This window comes from Mastomys coucha, unplaced genomic scaffold, assembly GCF_008632895.1.
Source record: "Mastomys coucha isolate ucsf_1 unplaced genomic scaffold, UCSF_Mcou_1 pScaffold6, whole genome shotgun sequence".
Lineage (NCBI taxonomy): Eukaryota > Metazoa > Chordata > Mammalia > Rodentia > Muridae > Mastomys > Mastomys coucha.
This window is the reverse complement of record NW_022196912.1, coordinates 94,267,491-94,277,086: the sequence shown is the minus strand read 5'-3', so window position 1 is coordinate 94,277,086 and position 9,596 is coordinate 94,267,491. Positions and strand designations below refer to the sequence as shown.

General features: G+C 46.4%; 1 protein-coding gene across 5 annotated transcripts in view; it reads left to right on the top strand.

Annotated features, from left to right (window-relative positions):
• Zfyve26 (zinc finger FYVE-type containing 26) overlaps positions 1-9,596 on the top strand; it is a 63,477-nt gene that overhangs the window by 14,667 nt on the left and 39,214 nt on the right. For all 5 annotated transcript variants that reach the window (XM_031355553.1, XM_031355555.1, XM_031355551.1 and 2 more), the window contains exons 11-18: positions 1,201-1,809; positions 2,023-2,109; positions 3,075-3,143; positions 3,694-3,845; positions 5,801-6,002; positions 6,979-7,242; positions 8,433-8,552; positions 8,651-8,815. In XM_031355553.1, the coding sequence (XP_031211413.1) occupies positions 1,201-1,809; positions 2,023-2,109; positions 3,075-3,143; positions 3,694-3,845; positions 5,801-6,002; positions 6,979-7,242; positions 8,433-8,552; positions 8,651-8,815 (1,668 nt within the window). The remainder of the gene's footprint in view (positions 1-1,200; positions 1,810-2,022; positions 2,110-3,074; positions 3,144-3,693; positions 3,846-5,800; positions 6,003-6,978; positions 7,243-8,432; positions 8,553-8,650; positions 8,816-9,596) is intronic.

Genomic DNA, 9,596 nt, shown 5'->3' with positions numbered 1-9,596 from the left:
CTCTCTCTCTCTCTCTCTCTCTCTCTCTCTCTCTCTGTCTGTCTGTCTGTCTGTCTGTCTGTCTCTCTGTCTCTCTCTCTCTCACACACACACATACACACTCCTCTTTCTCTTCCCTCTCCCCCGCCCCCTTCTCTTTCCCCATGGTGTCTTCCCTGGCTTCCATCCTTGGGGCCAGTAAACTCATCTGAGAGCAGCTTTCCAGTAAACCTGTCTATGCTTGTAAACAAACAAAAAAAAAAATAGAAAAAATAATATTTCTTATCAACTCTGGTTTAAACTTAGGTGTACAGCTTATGTTTATATATAAATATATATAAACATATATATATGTATTTTTGTGTGTGAAATATAAATTGAAGCTTAGTATTAAGAAGTAGTACTCTAAGTGGAACATATGATTTTTTTCTTTTCTCTTCCATTCTTTCTTCCTTCTTTCCTTCCTTCCTTCCTTTTTTCCTTCCTTCTTTCCTTCCTTCCTTCCTCCCTGCCTTCCTCAGTCAGTTCAAATGGAAATTGATGTAGCCTAGTCTGGCCTCAAACTCTGAAGCCTCCAAACACTAGGATTACAGGCATGAACTACCAAGCTTAGCTCTGCCTTCTCCTTCCCCTCCTCCTTCTCTTCTTTTGATTTTTTTAGATTACTGTTTTAACTATATATAGCTGTTTTGCCTACATGTATCTCTGTGTACTATGTGCATGCCTGGTGTCCACAGAGGCCAGAAAATAACATCAGACCTTAGAACTGGAGATCCAGAGGCTGTGAGCCATCATATAGATGTAGGGAATCAAACCCATGTCCTCTAGAAAAGCAGCCAGTGCTCTTAAGCACTGAACCATTTCTCCAGCCCCTCCTTTGTTAGGGTGGTTTCATTCTATAACTCAGGCTGGCCTTGAACTTGTGGGAACCCTCCTGCTTCAGCCTCCAGAATGCTGGGATCAGAATTGCACTACTACATACGTGTGGAATAAGAGACCTAGGCAGCCTAAGGTCCTCTTTAAGCATAGTGGGAGGTTAAAGTAGAACTGAGGTTACAATAAGGAGCCCATGTTACCTTAATCCCTAGAACTGAAATACAAAGGAAGCATTTGTCATAGATAAGAAAGAATGTCAGAGTGTAAGAACAGAAGCATGGCTTTGCTCAGTGGGCTCTGCTTTCTAATGGTGCTCTCCCTTGTCTCTTCCTCATCCATTCCTAGGTGCTTCTCATCTCTTCCCAACATACCTGGCCAGGTGCCGACAGTATTTACACAGCATCCCCGCCTCTCTGTGCCTGGAAATCCTGGAAAACATCTTCTCATTGCTCCTCCTTACCTCTGCCGACCTTCACTCAGAGCCTCACCTGCCCGAGGACTATGCCGAGGATGAGGACATTGAGGGGAAAGGCCCCTTGGGTCTGAGGTCTCCATCAGAGAGCCCTCAGCACGTAGCCGCAACTGAGAGGAGGTCAGAGCGGGCTTCCATGGGACCCAGGAACCTTGCTCACACAGTGCCAGGCTGTCCAAAGGCAGAACCGAAAGACAGTTCAGCGGGGCCTCACAAGCACAGCTTTTTGGATCTGAAGCACTATACTAGCGGCATGAATGGATTCCTGGCTGACGAGTCTGCAATAGGAGCATTCCTCAGCCTTATTCAGGAGCAGCTCAGTGAAATCAGCAGCCACTGCACTCCCGGGGAGACAAAGCTGCTGGAAGACCAGAGCTGTTCGGCAGCCAGAGATGCACTGCAGAGCCGCCTGCAGAGGTTCTCAAAGGTTCTCTCCGAGGCACAGTGGCGGTACAAAGTGGTAACAAGCAACCAGGGCTCAGGTGAGAGGAGGGGTCAGAACTAGAAAGTCTAGAGAGTAGGAAAGGAGAAAAGCCCCAGCTATGTGAGCAAGGGGCAGGCATGTGGGAACCACACCCTGATCCAGGGCATATGACTGTAGCAGTCCAGGGCAGTGCTGCAAATCCTAGAGCTTAATGAAGAGCACCGCGCGGTCAGATCAAAGCTGGTCACCGTGCCTGTGTTTGCTGTTTCAGAGGAGCAGCCTTCCCGAAGATACCGGCACATTGCCACAAGGCATTCTAGTCTCCGCCGAGGCCGTCGGACCAGAAGGACCCGGGCAGGTGATCTAAAGAACTCTTCTCAAGCCTTGTTCCCATACACCTGACAAAGAGGCATGCCAGTGCTTGCCTGTTCCTTCAGGCTGAGCATATGGTCAGAACCACAAAAACATCCTCCCACTCCCATAGTCAGCTCTTAACAGTTTCTTACCCAGCTATGCAGAGATTTTTCCATGCAACACAATGTGCATATCCTTTCACATATTCACACACACACACACACACACACACACAGGCTGTAGACCCTCTGGGTAGGGGAAGGTTGACATGAGAGAAACCTGGGTAACTGTGTAGTGGTGATGTCACTCAGCTCTGATGCATCTCAGTTGATTGGTTTGGGACACAGGCAGAGTCTGCACCCACCAGAGTCCCCCAGCCCACAAACATGCACTCCATTTCCTTCTCTTCACAGCTGTTTCTTTCCACAGAGCTGCCTCAGCAGTGGGCCAAGGGGACACGGTTGGTTGGTGGGTGACACAGCCTTCCTCAGGCCACACTAAGGGACAGACAGCCTCCATTGGCACTGAGGATAACTAGCACTGAGCAGCTTCCCCCACCCAACGCCACCCCCAGGCTTTGAAGCAAGCAGCTTACTGCAGGCCTGGCTTACACTTTATTTCCTCCCTTTTCATATCTAAAGACACATCCTCTATGTCAGAAAATGTCGTGACTCCTTCGTTGTGCCACATTGTTTCCTGGTCATGATAGGTGTGCCTTTATTTTGCCGAACTATCGCTAGTATTTTGTCTTCAGATGTTGGTCACAAGCTCCCCGGGCTCTAAGACCCACATGGTAAAAGCCATTGGTATAAACTGCTACCCAGAGAGTTCTGTGACCACATCTTACCTCCCCTCCATCCTCTACTCATCCTTTAGCTTCAGTCTACCTAGATCTTGGTTTGTAGTCTGACTTCACACTTTGTACACTGCAAGGAGTTGCTGACTAAATTTTCGATCTATTACCTCTAGATGGCCGGGAAAGAGGCTCCAACCCATCCGTGGAAGGGACAAGTAGTGAGCTGAGCACAAGTACTTCAGGTGTGTGCATCCCAGCCAGCTGCTACCGGTAGACAGCCTGCCCTCATACACTCTTGCCATGCCCTGTGGTGTAAACACTAGAACTGAAGCTTTGTTCAAGGTTTATTCTTGCAGATAGCAGCAGATGTCTGCTGAGGGAAGGGAAAAGGCGCTCTTTCTTAGTTATGTGACCCAGCAGTGAGAAAAAGGTGACTATCGAGAGGGTAGTTGGTACTTATATTCTAAGACGGTAATAGATGTTTGCCCTTCGTTTATGGAGTCATAAATGGCAATTATTTAGGGAAAGGAAGAAGAGAAATACTTCATTAAGAGGCTCTCTCTAACCCAGGCAGTGGTGGTGCACGCCTTTCATCCCAGCACTCGGGAGGCAGAGGCAGGTGGATCTCTGTAAGTCCAAGAACAGCCAGGGCTAACAGGGAAACACTGTCTTGGACAAACAACAATAAAAAGGCATTTACAAATCTTTTATAGAAACTATAGGAATATAGAGAAATGACAACTCTGTTTTTTTTTTTCTTAATGTCTCCAACATTCTTACACCCAACACCAGAAGGGAGTCTGAGTGCTGTGTCTGGACAGGTGGAGCTGGACAGCCGGTTTCAGCCCCAGCCTCAGAGTTCGATCATCCCCATGATGTTCTCCCCGCCAGAATCTCTGCTGGCATCCTGTATCCTCAGGGGGAACTTTGCAGAAGCCCATCAGGTAAGCAGAGCCATAGCCACACCTCATCACAGTAAAGCATGCTGACTGAGCCCCTGACTGGCTGTCATATCCAGCCTCAGGGAAAGCTAAGTGTATGTGACGTCAAAAGTACTTGGGGGCACTTGCAGGAGGTCCCACTGAGCAGAAGAAATAGAAAGGAGTCTCTGTGTGTGCAGACCCCATGCTCAGCACTGCAGGCTTAGAGACATTGAGTTATTTGTGTTCCTAATAGAAGTAGTGTGTTAACAAAATAAAATAGCCACAGTCTCACTACTTCATAACAGTGAAACTTTTGTTTCTTTCTTCATACTTCTGTGAACATATCTGTGATTTTATATAGTTAAAAATCAGAGCTGGTCATGGTAATGCGCACCCTTAATCTCCACACAAGGGAGGCAGAGGCAGATGGATCTCTGAGTTTGAGGCCAGCATGGTCTACAGAGCAAGTTCTAGGATAACCAGGACTACACAGAGAAACCCAGTCTTGAAAAAAAAAAATCACAATGCAGATAACTTTGGTAATAAACAGAATAACAGCTCATTCACCATACAACATAGTGGTAGCAAACCGGAGTGCCCTGGTATGAAAGGAAAATAGCACTCAAAAGACTCAAGCTCTCCAAGCCTTGATCCTCCATGGACTATTGTAGATCAGTATAATTCCTGCTTTTCCCACCTCATAGTAAGTCTAAGAAGATTATACAGAAGTCATGAGAAATGCAGGAACCATGTGTGTTGTTTAAACTCAATAGCATTAAGTACCACTTATGCTTCAAACTCTCAGTGCATTTTTTTAAAACTTATGCCAGTCCCTGACCAAACGTTTAGGTTAGAATTTTCTGTGGTGTGACTTCAGTTGTGTAGCAGATCTAGGGGAAACTATGCTAAGATGATCTTTCCTTAGTTCCCACTGTACCTTTTAGAGTTCCTGCTTTAATAAATAGGAACTTCTGGACAAGGGATAGGTGATGCCTCCACCCCACGAATTCTTTTTGTTTTTGTTAGTGCCACAGATTGAACCAGGGGTCTCACACATGCTGGGCTTCACAATGAGTTATACTCCTGGATCAGAAATGGAGTTGCATGGTGTATGTGTGTGTGTGTGTGTGTGTGTGTGTGTGTGTGTGTGTGTGTGTGTATAACATCAGAGAGGAGGGAGCCTCTACTGAGAAAATGGCTCCATAGGATCAGGCTACAGGTAAGCCTGTAGGACATTTTCTTAATTAGTGATTGATGAGCTGAGCGACCCCTGGGCTAGGGATCCTGGTTTCTAATTAGAAAGCAGGCTGAGCAAACCAAGAGGAGCAAACCAGTAAGCGGCACCTCTCCATGGCCTCTGTATCAGTTCATGCCCAGAAGTTCCAGGCCTACTTGAGTTCCTGTCCTGGCTTCCTTCAGTGATGAACAGTGATATGGAAGTGTGAGCCAGATAAACCCTTTTCCTCCCCAACTTGTTTTGGTCACAGTGTTTTTCATAGCAACAGAAACAGTATCATTAATTAAATTCCTGGTCAGGAAAAATATTTTCTTGTATATTTTGCATAGGTGATTCCTCTAAAATGACTGATATCATTTGCTTATTTCCTACTGGACCTTTGGTGATTGGTTTATGGGCTTTTTAAAGCCATTTGTATTTAGCCTCTTCTTGACATTCGGTGTCAGCCTAGTATAGTGGCACATGCCTTTAATGCCAGCACTTGGGAGGCAAAGACAGGTGGATTGAGGCTACCCTGGTCTACCAAGTGAGTTCCATGACAACCAGGGCTACACAGAAAAGCCTTGTCTCAAAATTTAAAAATAAAAAAAAAAATTAAAAAAAAAATCCAGTGCTTTCTAGTCCTGTAAAATGGCCACCGTAGGTCCATAGTTTAATGAACTGGGCCAGCATCCTACCTCTGGAAACTCCCAGAGTCTGTGGACCCACCTCTGCCACACTCCTTCCCTTCTCATGACAGGTGGTACTCATGTTCAACCTCAAGTCCTCACCTAGCGCCGGGGAGCTGATGTTTGTAGAGCGTTACCAAGAGGTGATTCAGGAGCTGGCCCGCGTAGAACATAAGATTGAAAACCAGAATTCAGATGGCGGTAATAACACCATCCGGCGCACTGGCAGTGGGCGCTCAACTCTCCAGGCCATTGGCAGTGCTGCAGCAGCAGGTTTGTCTTCCTTGCTGACATCAAAGGTGGAGGGATAACTGGGGTGGTGGCTTAAGGGAAGAAACCACCCAGATCTTCATGAGTCGACAGATGTTGGAAAGCAGGACACCTGTCCTAAAGCCAGCAATCCTGACACATTCCAAGCAGCACCCTCCCTGAGGAAGTGTTTTGCACACCTGCCTCTCAGGTCACCCCTGCTTATCCTCAAAGCCTAAGCAAAAGAGCAGGAGGGTTGCCCCAGTGCATCTTGTAATCACTCACGGGATCTTTAGAGGGTTGTTAGGAGCAGTTCCCTTCTCTGTAGTTATTCCGCAGGAAGCAGTATCGCGTGACTGTTCCTAAAGTGGAAAAAAAAATCACTCGAAGCCGTGCGTTGGTGGGTCACGCCTTTAATCCCAGCACTAGGGAGGCAGAGGCAGGTGGATTTCTGAGTTTGAGGCCAGCCTGGTCTACAGAGTGAGTTCCAGGACAGCCAGGGCTATACAGAGAAACCCTGTCTCAAAAAAAAAAAAACAAAACAAAACAAAAAACAAAAAACAAAAAAAATCACTTGTTAACATTTGCAGCTTGGGGGCTACAGCCTGATTCCCAGCAGTGCCAGTATACCCCAACAGCCACCTTTCCTTCTTCCTAAAGCAGAACTCCCAGACTCCATATATCATCAAGTTGCCATCCTGTGATTGACCTTTACATATGCTTCCAGAAACTTTTCAGTGCCTGTTTAAAATACATACCCAAGTCCTTGTCTTGTGCCTGTAGGAACATCGTTTCAGGCAGAGTGGGGTTCTGACTGCAGTAGGGTTGTCTACTGTGCTTTTTGTTAGCAATGTGTTTTAGAGTGTTTCCCATGAATAGGCCCTAGTGAAAGCCTAGCATGCGGATCCTGTGCAGAAGAGCCTCAGGCGAGCTACTTTTCATAAGGTGGTAGCTAGAATCACCCTAACCATTATGTTTTGCTCCAATGCTGCATGTCCAGGGATGGTGTTTTACTCCATCTCTGATGTGACTGATAAGCTGCTTAGCCCCTCCGAAGACCCCATCCTCACGCTCCAGGAGGACTTTTGGATAAATGCTACTCCCATGGAGACCACCACTCCTCTTAGAGAAGTTCTGGAAGACCTCAGTCCCCCTGCCATGGCTGCATTTGACCTGGCTTGCTGCCAGTGCCAGCTCTGGAAGACCTGCAAACAGCTCTTAGAAACAGCAGAGCGGCGACTGAACAGCAGCCTTGAGAGCCGGGGTAAGTGGGCGGTGTTCACCTCCCTTCATTCCCATTCATTCATTCATTCATTCATTCATTCATTCTCAGTTGTGCCAAAGAGCTCATTGAACCTTTAAGAAGCTGTGAGGGGAGGAAAGGGAGAAGGTACAAAACATTAGTTAATGCCCTCATCCTAATGGAGTAAGTACAGACTATTGGTGTCTCATCATATTCAGAGGCAGCAGCCTGCAGTCATTTAGGGAAATTCTTTTCTGGTTTGTCATTAAATTGAAGGAAGTCAAACCAGACTTCTGGGGAAGGAAGGCAACGATCCACAGCAGAAGAGAGAAGATGAACAGGAGGGAAGTACAAGGCTTATGACATAAAGATGCCGCAAAGAAACCCACCAATTGCTACTTTGTAAAAATAAAGAAACATACTTTAAAAAGATACAGACCTGTGGGGTGAGAGGATAGCATGCTGGAACCCTTGGTTCAATCTGCTAGCCTACAAAAACCAAGGTTCCAGAGGAATGAGTACCATGACACTGCAGGCCCCTCCTGGGTGAAGATGTTTACTGTAGCCTGGGACTGCCACGAATCTGTAAGCCAGGGTACAGGAAAATGTCCTAGGACATGTGCATGGAATTCTTAGAGCAGTGATTCTCAACGTATAGTCACAACCCTTTGAGAATCAAACAACCCTTTTATATAGGGATCACATACGACCATCAATATTTACAATACAATTCATGACAGTAGCAAAATTGCAACCATGAAGTAACAATGAAAATAATATTATGATTGAGGGGTGACCACAACCTGAGGAACTGTATTAAAGAGTCACAGCATTAGGAAGGTTGAGACCCACTATCTTCGAGAGAAAGACTATGAAGATAGCCTTGGGCAATTAGAAAAGACAAATCTGATCCCAGCTCAGGCCCATGGCTGAGGAGAATAGGAAGACAAATCCCCAGGAAGTGTCCCTTTGTCTTTGGTCAGCAAATCCCACAGAGACTTCAGAGATTCTGAATCTGCTGCTAACAATTGAGGCATCTCACCGAGGTAGTCCTCGAGCCTCAGGCATGGCATACACCAGGTCTGCTTGTTGTCACCCAAAATGACACAATGTGTACCTTGCAACTACTGTTAGAAAAGATAAGATTTATACAAGGAACTGCAAAACTGAGCATCAGCCTCTGAGAATCCATTTTTTCCTGTCTATTTCAGGTCGAAGGCTAGACCAGGTTATCCTGAATCCTGATGGTATGCGAGGTTTTCCGTTTGTCCTTCAGCAAATTAGTAAGATTCTCAGTTATCCACTTACACTAACGGGACTAACAAAATCAGGTGAGTTGCTTTACTCCACCCCTTTGCCTTTCCTGGATTGGAACAATGGATCAGCAGACATTTTTCTTTCTCTCTTCCTTTTCACATGTTTTCCATAGACAGTCTAGAAGAAAGGGGAGGAGGCGCTCCACGATGCAGCATCTCTGAGCTGCTTCAGATGTGCTGGCCCAGCCTCACCGAAGACTGCGTTGCCAGCCACACCAGCCTTTCCCAACAGCTGGATCAGGCTCTCCAGTCACTGAGAGAGGCATTAGTGTTGCCAGGTACAGGTCTGTTTGCACAAGAACAGATAAGCAGAAAAGAACAGCAGAAAAGGGAGATGAGACAGCCAAGGACGTGTGAGCATTTTGGAGCAGAGGCTCTGCCCTCTAGAGCCGGGCTCAGTCAGCCCTTTCTAGCTAAGCAAGGCACATCTCAGAACCACACTTCCTTCTTCCATAACTCAGTTGAAAGGACACTTGACACTCTTATGAACAGGTACATTTCTTTTTATTATTCCTGGTGAGAAATACACCCAGCTGGTACAGGGTTGGTTTTGGCTAAGGCTCCTCAAAAGCTTCATATGGTCATCATAAAGCTGCTGCACCCCAGAGACAGCAGGGTCAATACAGAACTATGTAGTCTGCTTTCACAAGACTCCAGGCGCTTTTTGGCTGGGATCAAATGGTCACTTGGCTGAACTGGGATTTTTGTTTGTCTGTCTGTTTTGTCTACCTTCTTCTAAGTGTGGTGCTTACATAGTCACATATGTCCTGTAGACACCCAGTGTACTATGTAGAAAGCTCAGCTTACACACTGGGTCACAAGTTAGTCCAAAGCTGAGAGGCCAGAGAGATGGTTCAGTGGTTAAGAGTACTTGCTCTTCCAGGGGACCCAAGTTTAGTTCCTGGCACCCTCATTGAGTAGCTCACAAACACCTGAACTCTAGCTCCAGCCGGTCCCACATCTTCTTCTGGCCTCTGCAGGCACCCAAATTCACATATAGGCACATATATAAAAATAAAAAACAGAACTACATGTGGATAGCTCATGCTTTTAATCCCA